At 37.3% G+C, this 26,566-nt stretch overlaps 2 protein-coding genes across 2 annotated transcripts in view; one reads left to right on the top strand and one right to left on the bottom strand.

The window, feature by feature from the left end:
* Positions 1–10,224, bottom strand: part of LOC307117887 (translocating chain-associated membrane protein 1) — a 40,466-nt gene extending 30,242 nt beyond the window's left edge. Inside the window, exons 1-3 of the mRNA XM_079803113.1 lie at positions 9,984–10,224; positions 6,411–6,477; positions 779–903 (exon numbers count right to left, since the gene is read on the bottom strand). Of these exons, the coding sequence (XP_079659239.1) occupies positions 779–903; positions 6,411–6,477; positions 9,984–10,103 (312 nt within the window). The 5' untranslated portion in view covers positions 10,104–10,224. The remainder of the gene's footprint in view (positions 1–778; positions 904–6,410; positions 6,478–9,983) is intronic.
* A 1,216-nt stretch (positions 10,225–11,440) lies between these two features.
* aar2 (AAR2 splicing factor) lies at positions 11,441–26,205 on the top strand. The gene is made up of 4 exons (XM_079803110.1): positions 11,441–11,515; positions 11,803–12,561; positions 16,056–16,285; positions 25,870–26,205. Exons 2-4 carry the CDS (start codon positions 11,805–11,807, stop codon positions 26,035–26,037), a joined length of 1,155 nt encoding a protein of 384 aa, XP_079659236.1. The 5' UTR covers positions 11,441–11,515; positions 11,803–11,804; the 3' UTR covers positions 26,038–26,205.
* The last annotated feature ends 361 nt before the right edge of the window (positions 26,206–26,566 follow it).

Here is a 26,566-nt window from a genome sequence, read left to right as displayed (position 1 = left end):
TCTAAATCTAATTATAAAATAGTTTTTGTCTCCAATCGGTTGTTGAAATATAATCATTTACACAGTGTCTGTCATTTTCATGACCGGTTTATTTAACATGCATGAAATAATCAAAAACATCACTAACAGGTTCAGTAGAATATAATGAATATATACAGGCTAATATAGAGCATATATTTAGCGAAAGAGTTGATTTCTCTAGTGAATACAATTCTGTGGACACTGAATGACTGCCTGAGGTAAATGTGATGCTAACGTTACATGACATTGTTCAGTTTACAAGCAGTTATATTGACGTATTTCCGCCGTTGAAACACTGATTTAGCGATTACACCACATCTATACATGACAGTAAGTTGTAATGTATCCTCAGCATACCTTCATTCATGTTTATTCTTTAGTAAGAGATGATCGATCCCTTCACAGATGATACTTTGTTTACTATAGTCTGGAATGGCTTCTTCAGGTATATTGCCATATATATGTCGATCAGCCATCCTTGCTGTATACAAGAACTGTCACTGAGCTAGAAGAATTTTGTGGGCGTGGTCTCATCTGGGCGAGCTCATGAATAGTAATGAGCTCAGGCAACACCACTTTTGTAAGTGGCCTGATTTCTCCGCTTATTTCTTTTCGGTGGCTAGAGCTGACAGAACAGCAGTTCATTTTCACATGCACAACATAACACGAACACATATAGACCTAACATATTTCAAAGAATACAAGTAAAAAACAGTTTTGTGTGGCAGGGCACTTTTAAATATATGGCATTACTCACGTCAAGTATGTACTCTTGAATCAGGGCGTGAAGAATGATGGCGATGAGCAGGTAAAAGAACACCGTTGCGATGTCCTTGGGACCATACTTGTAGTAGTTCACAGGTTCAGGCTTGTCCTCTGCATCTGAATAAACACAGTGAAAGTGTGCTCCTTTAAAACGCCACATCTCTGCACATTAATATGCACTCATTAGGGGTCCAAGCGGTGTAGACGCTTTTCACTAATTGTCTCAACTAGAGAATTCGCAAGGCCTGTGATGTGCTGGCATTTCATCTCACACACACAATGACATTTCACTGCGGCTGAAGCCTCCTGGGTGAGCGGGGAAATGACATGAGCGGACTAGAAAACACATTCAGCTGACTAGAATAACTTTGTATCATCTGTAGACAAAAATCTTTTTATAAATGAAAATAAACTTTATTACCTGTACTATAATGTGTGAATTTTGCTTTGACTTAGGGCGTTTTCACCTTGTTTGATTTTTGATTGGATTTTCGGACTTTTCAGTTTGGTCCGAATCAAAATTGCAGGTGTGAAACCTCCCTCATACCACGGTCCGGACCAAACTGACGAAATTTGGTCCGACGAAAAGAGGTCGTTCGGTCCGGATCAAACTGGACAAAGGTTCGGTTCGTTTCTAGTGTGAAAGCATTTTCTGTATGGTTCGGACTTTCAGACCATTTACAGGAAGTTCCTGTTTACGTTTAAATATTATAACGTTATTTTTCAATTCAATCTAGGCTACATTGATTATGAAAAGTGAAAATATGCGCAATGTCAGTAGACAGAAAGTCAGAAATAATTTTGAACGAAATTTTGTATGATTTTGCTTAGAAAGCCTTTCTTTAGTGGGAATTTCGTTTTGTATAAATTGTATCTTAATTTTAATCAACGTTTAATCAGATAATTGCCTGGATTTAATAAATAAGAAGCAAATAGTCTATAGCAGACAATAATCGCGCGAGCGATCACATGCTTTACACATGAACTGAAGCGGGTCTCAAATAAACCCAAACTCAGCAGATACTCGTCTCACAAACATGTGAAGTATGTGTATATAAAGCTTGAAATGTCCACTTTTAAACGTAACGAATAAAAAAAAATAGTCAAGCAATGCGCACTGTTCAATAGTGGCAACGATATGCGTCCGTTCATTCAACTTGTCAAAGACGCTGACGTCCGTTTACAAACCAATCACAGTCCAGATGCCACATAGATGAAGACGAGTGGAGGCAAGTGTGTCATGTAAAGTTCTTTAGTGCGCTCACATAATTGCAATGTGAAACCAAACCAAAACTAACCGAATATATAAAAAGTATCAAAACATGAACTTCGGTTCGGACCTTGGTGCGGACTCTCAGGTGTGAAAACGCCCTTAGGGTATGCTTACACGGCAAAGATGCACTAAAAATTGAAGAGTTTTTCCTGGTAAAGACCACAACATTGTCAAAACGACTAGAGATCGACCGATATGGATTTTTTAGTGCCGATGCCGATTTTTTTTCATCAGCCTTAGCCGATGAGCGATACGAGCTACCGATTTTCTTGAGCCGATATTTGGAGCCGATACTGCTTTTGCTCCCTCGATTTTCATCATAAAAATGACACAATGATCATGATGATAACAATTTAAAATTTACAATTTAAAAAAGGAACATTTATTGAACTAAAAAAAACAATATTTAACAAATAGTAAAAACAGGTGAGGTAGAACAAGAAAAAAAGAGTTCAGTGGTGAAAATAAATTCTGAAAATAAATATTTAAGCATAAATAAAATAATTACACTATTTGCACGCAGTATCAACAAGCAAGCAGCATAATAAAGTGCACACTGACTGTACTATACTTCATTTTAAAACTATTTACAACCTAGTCATTTAATGGTTACACTCTAAAAAATGCTGGGTTAAAAATAACCCAAGTTGGGCTGAATATGGACTAACCCAGCAATTGTTTTGACCCAGCGGTTGGGTTAAATGTTTGCCTAAAACAACCCAATCGCTGGGTTAGTCCATATTAAACCCAACTTGGGTTATTTTTAACCCAGCATTGTTTAGAGTGTAGGTGCACTGAACTTAATCTCTTGTAGAGCAACACCAGCGATAATTCAGGAAAAAATCTCCCAATGCTCCACGTGAAACTTCAGTCTTTCCACCTTTTACCATCGTGTCAATTCTCAATTGATTTTGATTAATATGCGCGAGGGAGAGCGAGAGAGATTGAAGACGGTGAGAGCTGCCCTGTGGACGCCTGTCTGGAAATAATGCAGGGGAAAAAATATCGGCGAACGCAGCAGCCTTATATCGGCCTATACATGTGAAAATCGCAAATATCGGCCGATATATCGGTCTAACACTAAAAACGACCCCCATTCACACGGATCTGCGGAAAAAACATTTTCGATTTTCAGCCAAGCGCATCCAAAATGTTCGGTTTCAGCCCAGAATTGTAATTTCAGTGCATCCCCAGAATGGCTGCGTTCCAGTCCAAATTGTTATGTCCTTCACTTGCTAACTTCCCTCCATTTCGTGGACTCGGATGTGCTTCATTGCTTACATTGCACGAGTGCCCATTATTATACTCGTAAGGTTTAAACAGGGTTCCCACTTTTTTTTTGTGATCATTTTCCAGGATTTTTTTATTTTACTATGGTGAGAATAAAAAGACAAGGATCACACCAACTATTGTTCTCTAAGTCTTTAAAGGCGTACAGTTTATTACCATGACTTGACTATAAAATCAGTTTTTAATATGAGCTCTTAATCATACATTATGACCATGGAAATATATTTATATTTATTCATAGGGGCCTACAATTCAAAATACTGTATACATGTTCACAATATGTACATTTTTATTCTGACTAAACCTAACTGTGACCGTATACTTGTTGTATTTGTATTTTATATGTGCACTGGAAGCTTCAGCACCAATAAAAATTCCTTGTGTGCGCAAGCACACTTGGTAATAAAGCTCTTTCTGTTCTAGACGCTTTTTTACAGCACAGAATAAAAAAGGTAACCGACTTTTTATCCTGCTACTGTGACTTTTTTTCTCTCGCAATTGCGAGTTATAATATATATGGCTAAATTGAGAGATATAAACCTGAGGGGAAAAAAAAGTCAGAATTGGACTTAATAACTCGCAATTGTGAGCTATAAAGACATTTTTTTGAATTCTTACTTTTTTTTCCTGGCAATTGCGAGTTTAGATCTCACAATTTTTAGCAAAGTAGTAAAAATTACAAAACATACAATTCTAAAAACAATTCTCGCTATTACAAGTTTGAGATAAAACTTGGTTGTGGAAAAGCTGCCAGCACAACTTAGGGCTGCTAAATCGCTCTTGAAAACCTATTCGTTTTCTTTAGCTTTTAAATGATGTTGATGGTCTTATTTATTATGTGTAACAGTTTTGTTATTCTGACTTGTACAGCACTTTGGTCAGTCCTCAGACTGTTTTTAAATGTGCTTTATGAATAAAAGAACAAGAACGTTTAATGTTTTATTCAGTAGCAGGAATTCAGTAGCTTCCATAGTTTATTGCCATGACTTAACTATAAAATCAATTATTAATATGAGCTCTTAATCATACATTATGACAAATAGTTTTCTTTACCAGTGTCAATATCAAGGGAATATCAACGACTCTCACTTGTGAAAACGTTTCTGCAACCAATGGTAATTGTTTCGGGCCAGTGATAAACTCTTTGTTTTTTAAACTTTCCAGGACAACAATTTCTTTTAGGACATTTTCTCTAATTTTCCAAGTGTTTTCCAGGACTGAAAAATTGGACAAGTGGGAACCCTGTTTAAATGGCCCTCGCTCACTTGGAATTCACTGTATGGAGCTGATTTATTATTTAATAAACCTTTTTTACTTATGAATTTGTTTTATACACCATTCTATATGCATATAAGTTGTTGGAGGAAATATATACAACTCTATAGGGATTTGAGCTGTAGGAGGAAAATTAATTACACAAACGGAAAAAAATATTAGTAGTATAAACTTTGAATGTGAACTTAAGGTAGCTACAAGTATTATGCGATTAATTCTCAAAATAATTAATATATCATACACTTCACTTAAAGGTGCAGTGTGTAGTATTTATGAGGATCTATTGACAGAAATGCAATATAATATACATAACTATGTTTTCAGTGGTGTATAAAGACGTTATGTTTTTATTACTTTAGAATGAGCCATTTCTATCTTCACACACCGCGGGTCCCCTTACAGTGAAGTCGCCATTTTGTGCCGCCATGTTTCTACGGTAGCCCTAAACGGACAAACTTCTCTACACAGCTCTAGTCACTCTCAGCTGTCTCAGACGACCACATCTTTGTCCTGTGCTGGCCACCGTAGCTTCACTATGTGCTTCGAAAGGGAGGGATGAGCGTTTGGCAATTCGCAACCTCACCGCTAGATGCCGGTATTTTTTTACACACTGCACCTTTAAGCACGATCTGCTGTGACGTCACAATCAAGTCGAATTGTGGGATTTAGAGCTGCTTGAAGTGTAAATCAGGGTAGACTCGCTAACTCAAAATCGACGTCACAAGGGTCTGTCCATATAAGCTTCCCTCGCCCACTTCACGAAGTGGAACGCACTTCAAAATGGCGGCTGAGGGATGTTCACCAGGGTGTGTCTAAAAGTGGAGTGGAACACAGCCATAGAATCATTCATTCAAGAGATTCATTCAAAACCAATTAATCCAGTAATGAAACAAGTCCTTCTGAATCATTCAAATGAATGAAACATTTTTTAATAGACTGCAGCAATTAACATTTCGCCAGAACCTCTAGTAAGTGTTATTTTTGTTTAGATTAGGTCTGTCCAGAATCGTGATCTCTATTTGAAACAAAAAAAACTCAATGTATCCAGATTTGTGCAACATTTACTGACAGAGAAGGGCACAATAACACTGTCATAAAATGAATGAATGTAGATTTGTTAGGGCTGTCAAAAGATTAATCGCGATTAATCGCATCCAAAATGAAAGTTTGTGTTTACATAATACATGTGTGTGTACTCTGTTAATTTATATATAAATACACACACATTCATGTATATATTTAAGAAACATTTGCATGTATATACATTTGTATAATCTATAATATATATAAATATTAATGTTTTATATATAAAAATAATATTTTTTTCTTAAATATATCATGCTTGTGTGTGTATTTATATATAAATAATAATTAACAGAGTACACACACACATATATTATATAAACACAAACTTGAATTTTGGATGCGATTAATCGCGATTAATCATTTGACAGCCCTGATATTTGTTTTAAATAATAAAATATTGTTAAACGATTAATGTAAAGTTGGCATGTTTTAAAAGAATTTGGGTTTTTTCAGATGCACATGCATTTAAAATGACCAGTTCTGGACCTAAACCCGCTCTGACCTGGGGTTTTCGGATGGAGGTGGACCAGTGAAGACCTCTATTCTCAAGAACTAGAGTCTAAAAGATTGATTCCTCTGAATCCTTCAGTCACACAGGAAACTAGCTCAACCACATCCATTTGATGGAAAACATACATTTCAGCTTGGACCCTGTGATTCCAACTCATGCTTTAGCATTATTGAAAGATCTCGGCCGTACCTGTATCCAGGCTTTGTGTGACATTATACTGGACTGTGATGAACATGATGGCAAACTTTGCTGTCACCTGCAATACAAAAATAAAATCATATGAATACACAAACAAATCGCAACAAAGGAGAAGCAAAAGCCACAACTTTAACAGCCCCACATCAGATATTTCCTGCCGTTCTACTTAGGGCTGCCAAAAGATTAATCGCGATTAATCGCATCCAAAATAAAAGTTTGTGTTTACATAATATATGTGTGTGTACTCTGTTAATTATTATTTCTATATAAATACTAGGGCTGTAATCTCCCAGTCAATTAGTCGATTATTAGTCGATACGTTCTGGCTCGACCAAAATTCTGATTGGTCGATTTTTTGCCGCGTTCATTTCATTAGTTTAGCTTTTTTAGTCGATTTTTAGTCGAACATTTCAGGACTTCAGTCGACCAAGATTTTCTTTGGTTGATTACAGCCCTAATAATAAATACACACACACTCATGTATATATTTAAGAAATATTTGCATGTATATGCATTTATATAATCTATAATATATATAAATATAAATGTTTTATATATAAAAATAATATTTATTTCTTAAACATATACATGAATGTGTGTGTATTTATATATAAATAATAATTAACAGAGTACACACACATATATTATGTAAACACAAACTTTTATTTTGGATGCGATTAATCGCAATTAATCTTTTGACAGCCCTAATTCTACTACAAACTGCAGCAATATTAGTACAGAATCACAATTTAGATTTCTAAAGAAAGGGTTATCATATTTATATGTTAAGTATAGGCATAAAGTATATTTTAGAATATATTTGTGTCAAGGAAGTTAAAACAGAGGTAGCTGAGGAATGTGAGAGTCAGATGTCATGAGGAAGCAAAGTCAGAGCATGTGATCGAGCGCTTTTATTACTTTAAAGGATTTGACTTCAGACCATTCAGCATGTGTAGTGCATTTGCCTAAAACATTCACTTGCATCCAGTGGCATGTGGACACCTACTTCTAATGAAGCAATTATACACCAATCAGGCATAACATTATGACCTAATATTGTGTTGGTCCCCCTTTTGCTGCCAAAACTGCCCGACCTAGCCCGATATAGTTATGATATTAATAAGGAACCCTCACCTCAAACATGATGGTCATGTTATATGATGTGGATATAGTTATGATATTAATAAGGAACCCTCACCTCAAACATGATGGTCATGTTATATGATGTGGATATAGTTATGATATTAATAAGGAACCATCACCTCAAACATGATGGTCATGTTATATGATGTGGATATAGTTATGATATTAATAAGGAACCATCACCTCAAACATGATGGTCATGTTATATGATGTGGATATAGTTATGATATTAATAGGGAACCCTCACCTCAAACATGATGGTCATGTTATATGATGTGGATATAGTTATGATATTAATAAGGAACCCTCGCCTCAAACATGATGGCCATGTTATATGATGTGGATATAGTTATGATATTAATAGGGAACCCTCACCTCAAACATGATGGCCATGTTATATGATGTGGATATAGTTATGATATTAATAAGGAACCCTCGCCTCAAACATGATGGCCATGTTATATGATGTGGATATAGTTATGATATTAATAAGGAACCCTCGCCTCAAACATGATGGTCATGTTATATGATGTGGATATAGTTATGATATTAATAGGTAACCATCACCTCAAACATGATGGCCATGTTATATGATGTGGATATAGTTATGATATTAATAGGGAACCCTCACCTCAAACATGATGGCCATGTTATATGATGTGGATATAGTTATGATATTAATAAGGAACCATCACCTCAAACATGATGGCCATGTTATATGATGTGGATAGTTATGATATTAATAGGGAACCATCACCTCAAACATGATGGTCATGTTATATGATGTGGATATAGTTATGATATTAATAAGGAACCCTCACCTCAAACATGATGGTCATGTTATATGATGTGGATATAGTTATGATATTAATAGGGAACCATCACCTCAAACATGATGGCCATGTTATATGATGTGGATATAGTTATGATATTAATAAGGAACCCTCACCTCAAACATGATGGCCATGTTATATGATGTGGATATAGTTATGATATTAATAAGGAACCCTCACCTCAAACATGATGGTCATGTTATATGATGTGGATATAGTTATGATATTAATAAGGAACCCTCACCTCAAACATGATGGCCATGTTATATGATGTGGATATAGTTATGATATTAATAAGGAACCCTCACCTCAAACATGATGGCCATGTTATATGATGTGGATATAGTTATGATATTAATAGGGAACCATCACCTCAAACATGATGGCCATGTTATATGATGTGGATATAGTTATGATATTAATAAGGAACCCTCACCTCAAACATGATGGTCATGTTATATGATGTGGATATAGTTATGATATTAATAGGGAACCCTCACCTCAAACATGATGGTCATGTTATATGATGTGGATATAGTTATGATATTAATAGGGAACCCTCACCTCAAACATGATGGTCATGTTATATGATGTGGATATAGTTATGATATTAATAGGGAACCATCACCTCAAACATGATGGTCATGTTATATGATGTGGATATAGTTATGATATTAATAGGGAACCATCACCTCAAACATGATGGTCATGTTATATGATGTGGATATAGTTATGATATTAATAGGGAACCATCACCTCAAACATGATGGCCATGTTATGTGATGTGGATATAGTTATGATATTAATAAGGAACCCTCGCCTCAAACATGATGGTCATGTTATATGATGTGGATATAGTTATGATATTAATAGGGAACCCTCGCCTCAAACATGATGGCCATGTTATATGATGTGGATATAGTTATGAAATTAATAAGGAACCATCACCTCAAACATGATGGTCATGTTATATGATGTGGATATAGTTATGATATTAATAAGGAACCATCACCTCAAACATGATGGCCATGTTATATGATGTGGATATAGTTATGATATTAATAAGGAACCCTCGCCTCAAACATGATGGCCATGTTATATGATGTGGATATAGTTATGATATTAATAAGGAACCATCACCTCAAACATGATGGTCATGTTATATGATGTGGATATAGTTATGATATTAATAAGGAACCCTCGCCTCAAACATGATGGCCATGTTATATGATGTGGATATAGTTATGATATTAATAAGGAACCCTCGCCTCAAACATGATGGCCATGTTATATGATGTGGATATAGTTATGAAATTAATAAGGAACCCTCACCTCAAACATGATGGTCATGTTATATGATGTGGATATAGTTATGATATTAATAAGGAACCCTCGCCTCAAACATGATGGTCATGTTATATGATGTGGATATAGTTATGATATTAATAAGGAACCCTCACCTCAAACATGATGGTCATGTTATATGATGTGGATATAGTTATGATATTAATAAGGAACCCTCACCTCAAACATGATGGCCATGTTATATGATGTGGATATAGTTATGATATTAATAAGGAACCCTCACCTCAAACATGAGTCCCAGCAGGACGATCATGGCCACACACGACACCATATCCGCGTGATTCTGGATGACAAACTCGTGGCTCAGCACAGGCGGACTCTTGTTCTTCTTGCGGAAACCCATCGCTCTTCTGGAAGAAACACTCCTGATCACTGCAGAGACTCGCAGGGGAAGCAGATCTCGGGTAAATTCACACTATTCAGTCATGAAAGCCCCACTACATTCACACCCGCTCGCGATGTGTGCCGGAAGCGGTGAAGTGTCCGACGAAGAGCGAAGCTCAAGCTGCTGCTGTAAAAGTCTCAAAACGAGAAAACAGCAGTTTGATACAACTCTAATACGTCGTTTATTTGGGAAAAACGAACTGCTCTGTGGGATTTATATGTGACACTTTAACGGAGGACGAGAAAAAGAGCCCCTCCCCACATCACAGGGTTATTAAAAATAATAACAACAATATTTTTTTTTAAATATCTAAACTCCAAACATTAAAGGGTGACACATTTATTTATTTTTTATTTTTTTAAATTCAAAGAACAGTAACATACAGTGTTGTATCAACAAGAAACAGTATATATATATATATATATATATATATATATATATATATATATATATATATATATATATATATATATATATATATATATATATATATATATATATATATATATATATATATATATATATATATATATATATATAAAGATAGATAGAAAGACAAATTACAACAAATAAAACAGTTGCCACCTGGAAGTAGTACATATAAAAGTTCCAAACAAAGATAGAGAATATACATGCATAAACATATACATAGTAAATAATAATAAAATAAATGTATTATAAAGTTCTTACAGCTTTCTTGTCCAAAGAGCCTCTGATACGGTCAACAAATTTGCTCGTATTAATGTGAAATTTGGTTAACAGTAGCCTATAATTAAATTTACCAAGTAAAATACTGTTGCTGTCAGAATTACTGTCAGAATAGTCAGTAAAACCAAAGCATTTTCCCACAAGAGTGAAAGAGGTCTTAAACACTGAATATTTAAATAATAAAAATTTACATTTTTGAACCCTAGCCCATAGTGTACAGTGCCAAAATAACTGTAACGCTGTTTCCTCATATTTGTTACAAAAAAAATACAATTTACATTTATTCCTTTTTTTTTTGTAAATAATGCTGGATAAAATCTGTGAATAAGCTTATAAGAAACGTATTTCTACGACGATATTTCTGTGGTAATAACCACACTTCTCTCCAGCAAGTTAATTTTCCATTTTCCAACAGTTTCTCTGTTACGAATAGCTCTATTATTATTCTTGGGGTTTAATGTAAAACAAATTTTACCAACATAATATTTTGTAACATCAAAATCTGCTGATTGGGGAGAATGATTTTTTAAACGGCATATGAATGTTGTTGAACCGTGAAGTAGGGCTTTTATTTTGACTTTAAGCGGAAGTTTGTGTCTTGTTAATTCACACATGGCCTTTACGCAGAAACTCTGGATTTGTGACTGAACGCGGTTGTTTGGGTATTATGAATTTACGGTTTTGCACTATATTGACATATTAATTTTTTACACTCGTTTTGCTGTTGGTTGCTTTTTAGTTGCATTATTATGGAAACATTGTCTAGCTTTCTCATACAGTGCCTTACCTAAATATTTCATTAAAGTAATGCCCTTTACATTGTATTTACTATTTAATGCACATCTTTTGTGATTCTCTTTAGACAAATGATAATATCTGAAATTGTTATTATCATTCATTGTAATGTGATTCCAGTCACATGTACAGTAATATTGTCTATTTTAAACAGATATGGCAGGGACAGATATGGACCCTGAGGTGGCTCGGGGCTTGTTTGAAGAAGGAGCCACGCTTGTCTTGCTTGGTGTTCCCGAGGGAACAGAGTTGGGACTTGACTACAAAACCTGGACTTTGGGCCCTCGGTTCCGAGGGGTGAAGATGATTCCTCCAGGGCTTCACTTCCTCCACTACTGCTCCGTCGACACCAGTGGGGCTTGTGGTGAAATTAGCCCCAAAACCGGTCTGTTCCTGTCCCTGAAGCCTCGTGAGGTGCTTGTGGCTCACTGGAACAAGAGTGAGGATGACCTGGAGCTCTCCCAGAACCCAGAGGAGGTGGAGCGCGTAAGGGCCAATCTTCGAGAACTGGACGGCTATCTGGGGCCGTATCCCTATGAGACTCTGAGGAAGTGGGTTTCCCTGACCGACAGACTGAGTCAGGAGGTTGCCATCGCCCTCCAGCCCCTCAATGGGCGGGTTTGCGCCTTCAGCGATGTGATCCCAGAACTGCAGCTGACCCATACGAAAGACCGGACGGAGCATAATCTGCCCCGCAATGATCAGGAGTGTCAGAGTATGAAGGAGGGCCTGAACCGACTGCCCCGGATGAAACTAAGGGAAGGCACGGAGTTGCGATTTTCCAACATTCCCAAACAGGCGTATCCTCCTGGGGCGACCCCAGCACAGATCACCCAGTATAGCATGGATTGGAGTTACACTCTCAACTGCGTGCTTGAGAACCATTATAAAGAGCAACCTCTCAATGTACTCGGTTAGTATCAGTTTACTAACCAAACATCATGTTAAAGGGTTAGTTCACCCAAAAAGGAAAATTCTGTCATTAATTCCTCACCCTCATGTCGTTGGACACCCGTCAGACCTCCGTTCATCTTCAGACACAAATGAAGATATTTTAGTGTAAATCTGATGCTCTGAAAGGCCTCCATTGGCTCAATGCACGGTTCACTCTCAAGACCCTTAAAAGGCACTAAAGACGTCGTTACAAAGTCCATCTCACTACAGTGGCTCTACAATAACTTTATGAAGCGATGAGAATAGTTTTTGTGCGCAAAAAAACCCTAAATAACGACTTCTATAGTGATGACGATTTCAAAACACGGCCTCATGAAGCTTTGAAGCGTTATGAATCAGTGAGTCGATTCATGATTTGGATCGCGTGTCAAACTGCTGAAATTTGGCGATTCAAACTGCTGAGTCGACTCACTGATTCATAACGCTTCAAAGCTTTATGAGGCCGTGTTTTGAAATCGTCATCACTATATAAGTCGTTATTTAGGGGTTTTTTGCGCACAAAAACTATTCTCGCCGATTCATAAAGTTATTGTAGAACCACTGTAGTGAGATGGACTTTGTAACGACGTCTTTAGTGCCTTTTAAGGGTCTTGAGAGTGAACCGTGCATTGAGCCAATGGAGGCCTTTCAGAGCCATCAGATTTACACTAAAATATCTTCATTTGTGTCTGAAGATGAACGGAGGTCTGACGGGTGTCCAACGACATGAGGGTGAGGAATTAATGACAGAATTTTCATTTTTGGGTGAACTAACCCTTTAAAGGGATAGTTCACCCAAAAATTTTAATTACCCCATGATTTACACACCGAGGATGAGTTGAGGGAGAGTATGACATTCTTCTTTCAGACAAACACAATCTGAGTTATATTAAAAAATGTCCTACTCCACACGACTCCAGGGATTAATAAAGGCCTATAAAAGTATTATCATGGCTTCATAACATTAAGGTTGATCCACTGGAGTCACATGGACTATTTTAACGATGTCTTTACTGCCTTTCTGGACCTTGAAAGTGTTAATTATATTGCTGTCTATGGAGGGGTCAGAGAGCTGTCGGATTGTATCAAAAATAACTTAAAGGGTTAGTTCACCCAAAAATGAAAATTCTGTCATTAATTACTCACCCTTATGTCGTTCGACACCCGTCAGACCTCCGTTCATATTCGGAACACAAATGAAGATATTTTTGTTGAAAGCTGATGGCTGAGAAAGGCTTCAGATAGGCCTCCATTGGCATTCAGTACACTTATACTCCCAAGACGGATAAAAGGCACTCAAAACATCGTTACAAAGTCCATCTCACCACAGTGACTCTACAATAATCTTACGATGCGACGACAATAGTTTTTGTGCGCAAAAAAAATCAAAATAACACCTTTTTCCAACTTGTTATTGCCTTCCGCATGTGCCTCCACGACGCATGCGCGAGAATATGACGCAGATCCGGCGTTCGGACAGATGACCCAGAAGTGATTTGTTTACAATCAGAGGAAGACGCGCGTATCTAAGCTGTTGAATTCTACATTGATCGTGCTTTAGGTCTCGGCGTAGTGCTCAAAATGGGGTTAGAGTGGCGTTTCATGGAATCCCGAACCCCGGCGCTACGTCATATTCTCGCGCATGCGTCGTGGAGGCACACGCGGAAGGCAATAACAAGCTGGATAAAGGTGTTATTTTGATTTTTTTTTGCGCACAAAAACTATTGTCTCATTGTAAGATTATTGTAGAGTCACTGTGGTGAGATGGACTTTGTAACGACATTTTAAGTGCCTTTTATCGGTCTTGGGAGTATAAGTGTACTGAATGCCAATGGAGGCCTAACTGAAGCCTTTCTCAGCCATCAGCTTTACACTAAAATATCTTCATTTATGTTCCGAATATGAACGGAGGTCTTACGGGTCTCGAACGACATAAGGGTGAGTAATTAATGACAGAATTTTCATTTTTGGGTGAACTAACCCTTTAATTTGTGTAAAACACTAAAAACACCACAACACAAATAAAAAAATCTGTATCATGTAAGTACTGTATCATCATTTGAAAAAAAACGAAAATTTGATGTTTTTCTGCTCCTAAGGCATCCAAGATGTAGGTGTCTTTGTTTCTTCAGTAGATCACAAATTAAGATTTTTAACTTCAACCGTTGCCGTCGGTCAGTCGTATAATGCTTGTCAATGGGATCTAATTCTATTAGAGTAAAAAAAACATGGACAGACAACTTCAGATTAAACCCTGTGGCTCGTGGCCACACATTGATGTCTTAAGACACGAAACGATCGGTTTCTGAGAGAAAGCCAACGGTATTTATGCAAATGTATCACCTCATATCAGACGAACACTTCAGCTCTGCAGACTGCCATCACTTCCTATGAGTGAGGTCAAAATTCCGGCCGGGTCATAGATATATATACATAGATTCCTCATTAGTGCCTGCGTGGATCATGGCGTGGATCGCTCGAATGAGGAATCTACGTATATATATCTATGACCCGGCTGTAATTTTGACCTCACTCACAGGAAATGATGGCGGTCTGGAGAGCTGAAGCGTTCGTCTGATATGAGGTGAAATTAATTGCATAATTACCGTTGTGTTTCTCTCAGAAACCGATCGTTTCGTGTCTTAAGACATTGATGTGTCGTCACGAGCTGCAGGGTTTAATTTGAAGTTGTCTGTCCATGTTTTTTTTACTCTAATAGAATTAGACCCCATTGACAAGCATTATATGAGTGACACACAGCAACGGTTGGAGTTAAAAATCTTCATTTGAGTTCTACTGAAGAAACGAAGACACCTACATCTTGGATGCCCTTGGGGTAACCAGAAAAACATCAAATTTTCGTTTTTGGGTGAACTATCCCTTTAACGATGTCTTGACTGCCTTTCTCGACCTTAAAGGGTTAGTTCAGCCAAAAATGAAAATTCTGTCATTAATTCCTCACCCTCATGTCGTTCGACACCCGTCAGACCTCCGTTCATCTTCAGACACAAATGAAGATATTTTAGTTGAAAGCTGATGCTGAGAAAGGCTTCAGATAGGCCTCCATTGGCATTCAGTACATTCACACTCACAAGACCCATAAAAGGCACTTAAAACGTCGTTACAAAGTCCATCTCACCACAGTGACTCTACAATCATTTTACGAAGCGACGACAATAGTTTTTGTGCGCAAAAAAAAATCTAAATAACACCTTTATCCAACTTGTTCTTGTCTTCCGTGTGTGGCTCCACGACGCATGCGCGAGAATATGACGCAGATGACATGAGGGTGAGGAATTAATGACAGAATTTTCATTTTTCGGGTGAACTAACCCTTTAAAGTGTTAATTAAATTGCTGTCAGAGAGCAAAAAATAACTTAAAAATAACAACACAAATATAAAAATCAGTATCATGTAAGTACCGTATCATCGTTTGAATCATAAAACATCATGATGTGTGGTGCTGTCTGTAGGAGAGCTGCAGTTTGCGTTCGTGTGTTTCCTGGTGGGGAACGTTTACGAGGCTTTCGAGCACTGGAAAAGCCTGCTGGCTCTGCTGTGCCGCTCTGAGGAGGCCATGAAGGACAGGAAGGACCTGTATCTGGGTCTCATCGCCGTACTCTACCATCAGCTGGGAGAAATCCCTCCGGACTTCTTTGTGGACATCGTGTCCCAGAACAACTTCCTCACCTCCACACTTCAGGTGCAGTTCACACTTCACACGGTTCTCCTGCTCGAATCCTAGTTTCAGCTAAAACAGAAGTGGGGCATGACCAAAGTTATTCAGGTCATCTTAAAGTCAACTAAGAAGCCCTTTTTCAGGGTTCCCACCAGTCCTGGAAAACCTTGAAAACCTAGAAAATTGATGACAAATTTTCCAGTCCTGGAAAACACATGGAAAATTAGAGAAAATGTAAAATGTCCTGGAAAATCTTGTTGTTGTCTGGGAAAATAATTAAAAAAAAAGTTATTTCTTTAGCCGAGTATAAAGAGTTTATCGCTGGCCCAAACAATTAGCGCTAGTTGCAGAAAGCACATGTTCAGGATTGCTGAGTTTGATGCGTGTGAGTAGTATTTTGAATAATAATGTTTAATAGCTAACACTATTAACTGCTCAAATGTATGCAGTAAATGTTAACTCGTAAGCTGCTAACTAATCACATAATTTTTATATAAAGTCACATTTGTGTGTTATAAAGTCAGAATTGCAAGATATAGTAAGAATTGCGTGATATAAACTCGCAATTCTGACCTTTTCTTCACAATTGACTTTTTTGCGCAGTTGCAAGTTTATATCTTGCAATTCTGACTTCTTTTCTCAGAATTGCGAGATCTAAACTGCAATTGCAAGTTATAAAGTCCAATTCTGAGGGAAAAAGAATTGCGACAATTTTCGCGTTTATATCACAAATATGTAAACTCGCAATTGCGAGAAAGTCAGAATAGCGAGATAAAAAGTCACAATTACCTTTTCTTTCTATTCTGTGGTGTAAACAAGCTTCATAGTCATAATGTATGATAAAGAGCTCATATTGAAAAATGCTGGATTGTTAAGTAATGGCAATAAACTATACGGCTTTTAAAGCAATATTTGGCATGAGCCTTCAGGGTTTTTCCTGGGTCAAAAATGGTCTTCAGTGGTGGCTGACAGACATGGTCACCCATACACACACGCACGCACGCACGCACGCACAGTAAAAAAGTACCCTACCCACGTGATCTGCAAGCGCAATACTGACAATACATTTTAAATAAGTTCAAAGAAAGTTTGTAACTTTTGCTTATCTTATTTTGATCCCACATGAAAAAATACTGTAGTAATTACTCTAGTAAATACTATAGTGTTTTTGAACCGTACTATAGTAAATATACTACAGTAAATTAACAAAGTGTAGTAAATACTATAATATACTATAGTATTTTTTCATGTGGGATACCTTGATGTTTGTTTTTGTTCCTCATTTTTACACTATTTACTGATAATTGTTTTGGTATATAATCATATCAATATTAAAAAATAGTAATAAAAAAATGAACAAATAGCCTAATTTTCTGCCATATACAATTTCATAAAATGATCAGCTAACAACAACTTTGTTCTGGGTTCACCTCACTCCAGTCTAAACTAAGTGATTTATAGGCTATTTATTTTACTACACATTATGAACATAAATAAGCTAAAAGGCTGTGAATAATTACAACTAACTCTTACACCCACTCTTGCTAAATTGGGTCAGCACACTTGTTCTCTTCAGATGTTCTGAGTAAACGATTCAACTGATTCGTTAGTTCAGTGTTGGACGGATCAGTTGTTCTAACCAGTCGTTGAAATGATTCGGTTCAAATGAGTCATTAGGTGGTGAATCAGACATTAGCAGACACGTTGTGTGTGAATCCCGTCTGTTAGAACATCGCGAAAGATTTGTCAACACACAGAAAACACTTCATAACCGGATAGGATTTGTTTCCCGTTTATTGAAAGTATGGTTTATGTCAGCTGGTCAGAGAATCAGTCAATGTTTTTTGAGCGCAATTCACACCCAGCGGTAATTAAAGGAAAACATCGTCTGATAGCGCCACGTGCAACATGGATTCGGTCTTCCGACCTTTTGATTTTGATTAACATAATATGTGAAATATTAGAAAGCTAAGAATGCTTATTTTGAAGACAGAGAGCGTGCGAGCGGGGGAGGAGCTCTGATCGTTCTCTCTGTCACTCGGTTACAAGCACAGCATCTATTCTACATCATTCATAAATCACAATAACTCATCAAATAAAGCTTTGGCGGGACAAAAATTTGTTTTGGCGGCCGCCAAAAAATTTTCAATGTAGGAAAAACCTTGGCCTTGTCTTTTATTCCCGCCATAGTAAAATTGAAAATGTCCTGGAAAAGTACTGGAAAATGGTTGCTGAAAAAGAGTGGGAACCCTGTTTTTACTTATTAACACACATTCTTATTGTGCAGTGCGCAATATTTTGTAGAAAAAAAATTGTAATCATTTGTTCCTCCTCTGAAACAAATGTTCATATCACCAAAATTGCACAAAAAGGTTAGAAATGGCATTTCATGTTGATTTTCAAGCTGCAGTCTGTAACTTTTTTGGGTTAAAAGTACATAACCAGCCAGTGTTCAAAATGATCTCCTTACCGTAGCCCGACTCTTGTAATAAAGTACTTTAATTTGAGAGGTACTGGTGGATTTCTGCGGGAAATATGAGCTTCCGCCGTTCGTCTTTTCGTCATTACGTCACGTCTGTGCACATAAAGCAGGAGTCCGGCTAGTATGCGATCGCATGTGAGGATGATGCAGGTGGCGGATCATTTATAGTCTTTTCTCACAGCAGCTGGAATAATTAAACTTGTCATTTTGATGGCGGATTGTAATCCAGAAAGGACCAAACGACATCATCAGTAACAACTAGAGATTCACCCGTAGTCAAAATTAGACTGTACAGAAATGTAAATCTAGTGATGCACCGATCATGATTTTACATGGCCGATTCCGATTTTTTTCAAGAAAACTGGCCGATACCGATTTCCGATTTTCTTTTTTACTCAATAAAAGGACAAAAGTTTACATGAACAAGATGTTTATTTGGTATTTAAAAGGTTAAATTGGCTTTTGGCTAATGCAAACAAGTCCGCAATCTGAAATTAACGGGAAATTGAATTGGAAATGAAAAGGCTGAAAGGTGAAATTAAAGGCAACAACTGCATATTCTGCAACCCAAACAAAGATGTTACTTAAATCAGCATTTGTTTTTAAATTCAGTGTAAAGAAAAAAAGTCTTTACCAGTGAAATGAAATAAAACCAAAGTATATAATTGTTCCAAAATGTTAAATCCAATAATGTTTAGTGCAACGAAAAAAACTAAGATGCCACAGCAGGTGCTTTTTTTAATCAAATTAAGTCGATGTAATTTTAAGGTAAAATAAAAATGATCATCCTATAGGCTACAGAACTGATAGTATTTCATTTCTAAAATGCATGCATGTTCTTCTTTAGGCTACAAAAAGAAGTATTTCGGCTTTTTCACAAGTTAGTCTGTTTCGTTCTCATCCGATCCAACACGTGAGAAGCTGAGCTGAACAAACACTCACTATCTACACTCGTGCAGGTTCGGAGAGGAAAGCTCGCGCAACTTCAGCTCGCGCAACTTCAGCTCGCGCAACTTCAGCTCGCGCAGGAAAGCGGCTCTTCATTCCATTCAGTGTATCTCGTCTCTTCCCTCAGTTCTCCAGTTTCCGTTTGTAACACACAAGTGACATGTTCGCAAATGATTGGAATATAGGCGTATGTGCACGCAGGCGCACTTCCGGATCAATCGGCAGAAAAATACAAAGAAAACCGGTTCCGGATTTTGGCCGGTCAACCGGTGCATCCCTACTGAAATCTACAGGTAATGCTAATACACACAAAATACACGTAGTCACAAGGGATGCCACAATTCTCAATATAATATTGAACCGTTCGGTACGGCATTCACGGTTCAATACGCGCTTGTGAATTGCAGTTTTTCCGGTTTTGCATTTAATTAATCATTTTTCTACAAATTCTATCATTTGCCTCCATCCCAATACTGAACAACGCGACATACATTCACATCACACGTTAGTGTTAGAGTTATACTCACGGAACACTAGAGTTATTCACAATCACCAAAGTTCATTATTTGCATGCGTTTTAAAGCCTTGCCGGTTAAACATTTCATTTGTGTGCTTATGCACGGTTTTAACATGCACTTTTCTGAGCAGGCGCACTAAACGCCTGTCAAACACGTAATTACTGGACTAAGTAGTCTTACTGCGCTAATACTGTCAAATACAACTTAACATAAACACAGTCGGTTATGTCTAAAGTAGGGATGGGCATTTTTGTCAATTTCTCATTTTGATCATCAATAGGTCTCAAAAACGAGTACTCAAGTACTCGGGGGCGGGGCATGTGCAGGGGGCGGGGCATGTGCAGGGGGCGGGGCATGTCCGTCATTGAGATAATGAAAATACTGTTATGAAAATGGTTGTTGACAAATACAAACGTGACATGAAAAGAGGTATATGAAAACATGAACATATAAAACAAAAAATAACTGCTAGATTATGATGCATAAATGTCTTTGAAAAAGAAACATCTTTATAAAATAACTGTCAGTAATAACCAAGTCAGTAATATCGAGCATTGCCTTTGAGCTGAAACTGAAATAACACCACCCTGCAGAGCTTGCTAGCTGGTTAATGAACTCAACCAAACGCACCATATATCAATATTAATATGAAGATTATTATGAACCTATTTCGACATAAATCAACACAAACGGACGTGAATGCGCACGTGAACTTCAGCGTGCTAGATTTTACAGGCTATGGTTTGAAACAGAACATTTTGAATGCGCTCTTCCCTTAACAACGCTGATACACGGACAACGAAAGCACACAGAAACAACATTTTATTAAAAACGTGTTCTCATTATAATGCTTTGACAGATTGACTCTGCACATCATGCACTTAATTTTATTATTCATGATCGAAGTGTTTACAGACATCACTGCGCATTTTCGAACTCATAACGAAATTTAAATAAACTAGGTCTACTGTTAAAAAATACGAGAACAGTATAGCACTGCTGCATTACTAATATCAATGATTCTGAGAAAGAAATAGATCATATCTAAAAAGAATATGACTGTCTCTAAACCATAATGTCGAGCATGAAATATGCGTTTGAGCTGAAACTGAAGAGAACGGTACGGCAGTGCTTTGCTAGCTTATTAAGCTCAAACAAACGCTTCTTATATTAGATTAATCAGATATAGACAACATAAAAGTAATCTTACAACGTGCATCTGCAGAAAAGGACGTGAATGCGCACATGAACTTCACGCACTTCTCGCTAGTTTCTCTGTGGATCAGCTGATACACGGGGAACTAAGCACAGATCATTTACAGCTTTCTATTTCCATCGTGTTCTTATTATAATGCTATGTAGGCTATGACAGATCGGCGCATCTTGCACTAACCATTCAATGATCAGTGATTCCAGACATCACTTCAGTTCACGCCTCAGTTTCACTTTATTTCGCCGCGGTCTGGAGGCTGTATAACGCTAACCAATCAGACCTCAGGTACCGCGCAAAACGACGCAATAACCAATAAAAAAGAGACCTTTTTTTTTTTCAGGGCGATCATCCTTCTCATGATCGATGATCGCTGTCACGTTCGAGTACACGATTACTCGACCACTGTTGCCCATCCCTAGTCTAAAGTGAAAGTAAAATTGGTGTGTGTCTGTATATTAGATACATGCAGGTCTTAAATTGACAGCAGCACAGCCTATAGTGAACACGCTGTCCTTAAAGGGACAGTTCACCTCTAAAATTATGTCATTATTTACTCACTCTAATATTGCTCCAAACCTGTATTCATTTCTTGATGACAGAATTTTCATTTTTGAGTGAAATATCCCTTTAATATTCATACAACAACAAAAGACAAAGAGAAAATCACTCACTGCTCTTGACTGAAAAACTAATACAGTAACTTCAAGAATCAATGTATATTTTATAGTGAAGTCTATGTAGTGTTTTAATTTTACATTTATTCATTCAATTGCATTCTTAAATGCTGCTGTACAGCTCTGAGCTGCCAGTGTAAATGCTGATATTGCACTTCTGGTTAGACCTAAACTGCATTTCGTTGCCTTGTACCTGTACTTGTGTAATGACAATAAAGTTGAATCTAATGTAATCTAATCTAATCTAATCTAAATCTTTATATATATTTATTTTATATTATACAATACACTAGGAATGTGTAAATCTTTAAGTCTAAGTAAGGTTTTTCAATTCTTGTAAGTAAAATAAAGAGTATTGCAATAAAATAAATAGTATTTTTTCTCCTTAACCTCTTGCTGTTCCTGTCGCCTAAGAATAGAATAGCAAAAAACTGATGTGACAAGCCATCAAAACCGAACCAAACCGAAAACCGTGGTTAAAAACCGAGGTACAGTGAGGAAAATAAGTATTTGAACACTGCAAGTTCTCCCACTTAGAAATCATGGAGGGCTCTGAAATTGTCATCGTAGGTGCATGTCCACTGTGAGAGACATAATCTATTAAAAAAAATCCAGAAATCACAATGTATGATTTTTTAACTATTTATTTGTATAATACAGCTTCAAATAAGTATTTGAACACCTGTCTATCAGCTAGAATTCTGACCCTCAAAGACCTGTTAGTCTGCCTTTAAAATGTCCACCTCCACTGCATTTATTATCCTAAATTAGATGCCCCTGTTTGAGGTTGTTAGCTGCATAAAGACACCTGTCCACCCCATACAATCAGTAAGAATCCAACTACTAACATGGCCAAGACCAAAGAGCTGTCCAAAGACACTAGAGACAAAATTGTACACCTCCACAAGGCTGGAAAGGGCAGCTTGGTGAAAAAAGGTCCACTGTTGGAGCAATCATTAGAAAATGGAAGAAGCTAAACATGACTGTCAATCTCCCTCGGACTGGGGCTCCATGCAAGATCTGCATCTGCGTGGGGTCTCAATGATCCTAAGAAAGGTGAGAAATCAGCCCAGAACTACACGGGAGGAGCTGGTCAATGACCTGAAAAGAGCTGGGACCACCGTTTCCAAGGTTACTCTTGGTAATACACTAAGACGTCATGGTTTGAAATCATGCATGGCACGGAAGGTTCCCCTGCTTAAACCAGCACATGTCCAGGCCCGTCTTAAGTTTGCCAGTGACCATTTGGATGATCCAGAGGAGTCATGGGAGAAAGTCATGTGGTCAGATGAGACCAAAATATAACTTTTTGGTCATAATTCCACTAAACATGTATGGAGGAAGAAGAATGATGAGTAGCATCCCAAGAACACCATCGCTACTGTGAAGCATGGGGGTGGCAGCATCATGCTGTGGGGGTGTTTTTCTGCACATGGGACAGGGCGACTGCACTGTATTCAGGAGAGGATGATCGGGCCATGTACTGCGAGATTTTGGGGAACAACCTCCTTCCCTCAGTTAGAGCATTGAAGATGGGTCGAGGCTGGGTCAATGACCCGAAGCACACAGCCAGGATAACCAAGGAGTGGCTCTGTAAGAAGCAGATCAAGGTTCTGGCGTGGCCTAGCCAGTCTCCAGACCTAAACCCAATAGAGAATCTTTGGAGGAGCTCCAACTCAGGCCAGAAACCTGACTGATCTAGAGAAGATCTGTGTGGAGGAGTGGGCCAGAATCCCTCCTGCAGTGCAAACCTGCTGAAAAACTACAGGAAACGTTTGACCTCTGGAATTGCAAACAAAGGCTACTGTACCAAATATTAACATTGATTTTCTCAGGTGTTCAAATACTTATTTGCAGCTCTATCATACAAAAAAATAGTTAAAAAATCATACATTGTGATTTCTGGATTTTTTTAAATAAATTATGTCTCTCACAGTGGACATGCACCTATGATGACAATTTCAGACCCTCCATGATTTCTAAGTGGGAGAACTTGCAAAATAGCAGAGTGTTCAAATACTTATTTTCCTCACTGTATGTATTGAACCGTGGACTAACTGTATTGTAGCATCCCTAGTAGTCACGCAATGCTGATGTGTTTAACATTAACAATTTGAGAACGAAGTATAACAATAATAATAATTTGCACGTTTTGATGTGATGTGAGCTAAGGGATCGTTAGATTTAATCACCGTTGGTAGCGTGATTTATTGTTATGTTTTTTTTCTCAGTTGGTCAGAACAAAAGTGGCAGACATTTGTTCAGATGACATTTCCAGTGAAAAATCTTATTTTGGTCATACTCCAAGACATTATCCACACACATATCCACACCGGTGTGGTGAATGGAGGACAGCCACACAAACTCCTCAAAACATCAGATTCATCCGCGCAACCCACGTAAAGATGATCATTCAGCAAATAACCTCAACTGCAGGTTTCAAACAGAGATGGCAACAAACAGACAAAAAAACTTGCGTACTGCATATTATTTTTACAGTTTTTCTCAGTCGCTTTGGTACATTTTTCGAATCATCCTCGACATTTGCAAAATATTAAGTGCATTTCTCAAAACAATTCGTACAAATAGCAAAACACCATGGATTACCTGCAAAAGCCAGTCTCTTGCTCAAAATCCCAAAGTTCATCTCTCAAAAGTAAATATCTGTGTCAATGAACATGTCAGTGCCATCAGAATTGTGTATGAATAAGACAGTCAAATTGCTTAGTCATATTGTTAATATAACTGTACTCTGGAGGGATGTTCTGATGTAAATATGGCTAAAATTATGATGACAATTATTGAAAATTGTAGGTTACACCTCAGTGTATGTGGGAGTTTGATTGCAAGAGACTGGACAAGATTCACATTTACGCTTTTACTGTTTGTACTGTAATTTGTTGACAGACCATGTCATTGCGATACAGAAAGGAAAAGACAGCACCGCATAGCACAAAGAAAAAAAAAACAGAAAAACAAAAGTAGAAATGTGAACGTCTAACGGAAATGTAGAGAAATATGCTTGACATTTTACGACAACTTCTTCAACCATTTTGCATGTAAAGACTTCTGCTATGAACTAATGCCTAAATGTTGTGGGGGTGAGACTATTCAACAGACTATCCAATATAATACATTCTGATCAACATGACATAAGCAACTGATAATGTAGGAAACAGCAGAGAATTGTACATAATCATTTGCATGGATGTACACAAGCATTTGCAACTTGTTCAAAGAAATGAGAAACTGCTTTTTTGATGTGCACAGGTGACACAATGATGTGAAGATTGAACAGTTAGCTTTGAGAATTTCAATTCTGATCTGAGAAATGTACCAAAGCGACAAACTGTAATATAGATCAGTCTGTTTTCTAGGGGTTTCATATACATTTTATTCATATAATGTGTTTCCCAGGGGTTTGTGAGTTGATGAAAAGCGAATAATTAGTTAAAATATAAACATTTAAAAATAAAAAAATGCAAAATCAACAAAAACAAATATTTCATTTATTTAATTTTTAAGTCAGTGACTATTAGCGACATCAGATAACTGTAAAGTTGTTTAATTGTTAATAATTATTCAGTAAAATTATTGACATTTTCTTAATGGTACTTTAAGTAAATATTTGATGTCAAATGGGTTCAGCTGACAAAAAAAAAGATTTTTGCTCTCTTTCAAACAACATGTACATGAGGTGTTTGCCAAACTGTGCTTTTTAATGTGACTAACAAATTATTTGAACCCCTTTTCCTCCTCTTGGTGCATTACAGGACTTTTTCCAGTTTGCCAGCAGTCCCGGAGTCGACAGCATATTACGGAAAAGAGCTGAAAAATTTAAAGTCCATCTGACCAAAAAGTTTCGGTGGGACTTCGAGGCGGATCTTGATGAATGTGCTCCGGTGGTGGTGGAGCTTCCGGAGGGAATCGCCCTGGACTGAGGCTGACTGCTCCACTTGAAATTGCATATTTAACAAGAAGTGGATTGAAACTGCAGTTTTTATATTGTTTCACATGAACATAACCATGTCTTTTCAGACAGCATCTGTCAGATACTACAGCATCTGAAGTCATATTTTTTCATTTTATTAAAGCTAATTCTTTCACTTCATTGTTCTTGATTTGGGTTTCTTGTGACCCTGAATTCCATAAAAAGCCACTAGAGGGCAGGCCAGTACACGTATTGTTTTAGTCTTGATACAGAAACCTGAACTGTTATATTTTGTGAAATGTGCTGTTTATAATTTTTGCATATGTGGACATTCATGGTGTGTCTTTGCAATTAGAACAAGAAACAGTTGAACCTGCCACTCCTTTAAAGTCTTCCTGTATATTTGAGGTGTTTGCCAAGATAAACATTACTATGCTCACATGTAGAATAAAACAAACCCAGAACCCTATAAAGTATTAAATGTCAGCATGTAACTCGTCCCACACGTCTGTGCTATGGACATGAGCGATACCTCAAAT

Source organism: Gobio gobio (assembly GCF_949357685.1).
Source record: "Gobio gobio genome assembly, chromosome: 21".
In the NCBI taxonomy this organism is placed as follows: domain Eukaryota; kingdom Metazoa; phylum Chordata; class Actinopteri; order Cypriniformes; family Gobionidae; genus Gobio; species Gobio gobio.
Note: the sequence above shows the minus strand (reverse complement) of the source record. Positions and strands in the feature narration are given on the sequence as shown.

Excerpts from the sequence above, each read along its gene's own strand:
- aar2 (XM_079803110.1), top strand. The coding sequence starts at position 11,805 with ATGGCAGGGACAGATATGGACCCTGAGGTGGCTCGGGGCTTGTTTGAA. Across the intron at positions 12,562-16,055 it reads GCAACCTCTCAATGTACTCG|GAGAGCTGCAGTTTGCGTTC; the intron begins GTTAGTATCAGT and ends TGCTGTCTGTAG. Across the intron at positions 16,286-25,869 it reads TCCTCACCTCCACACTTCAG|GACTTTTTCCAGTTTGCCAG; the intron begins GTGCAGTTCACA and ends GGTGCATTACAG.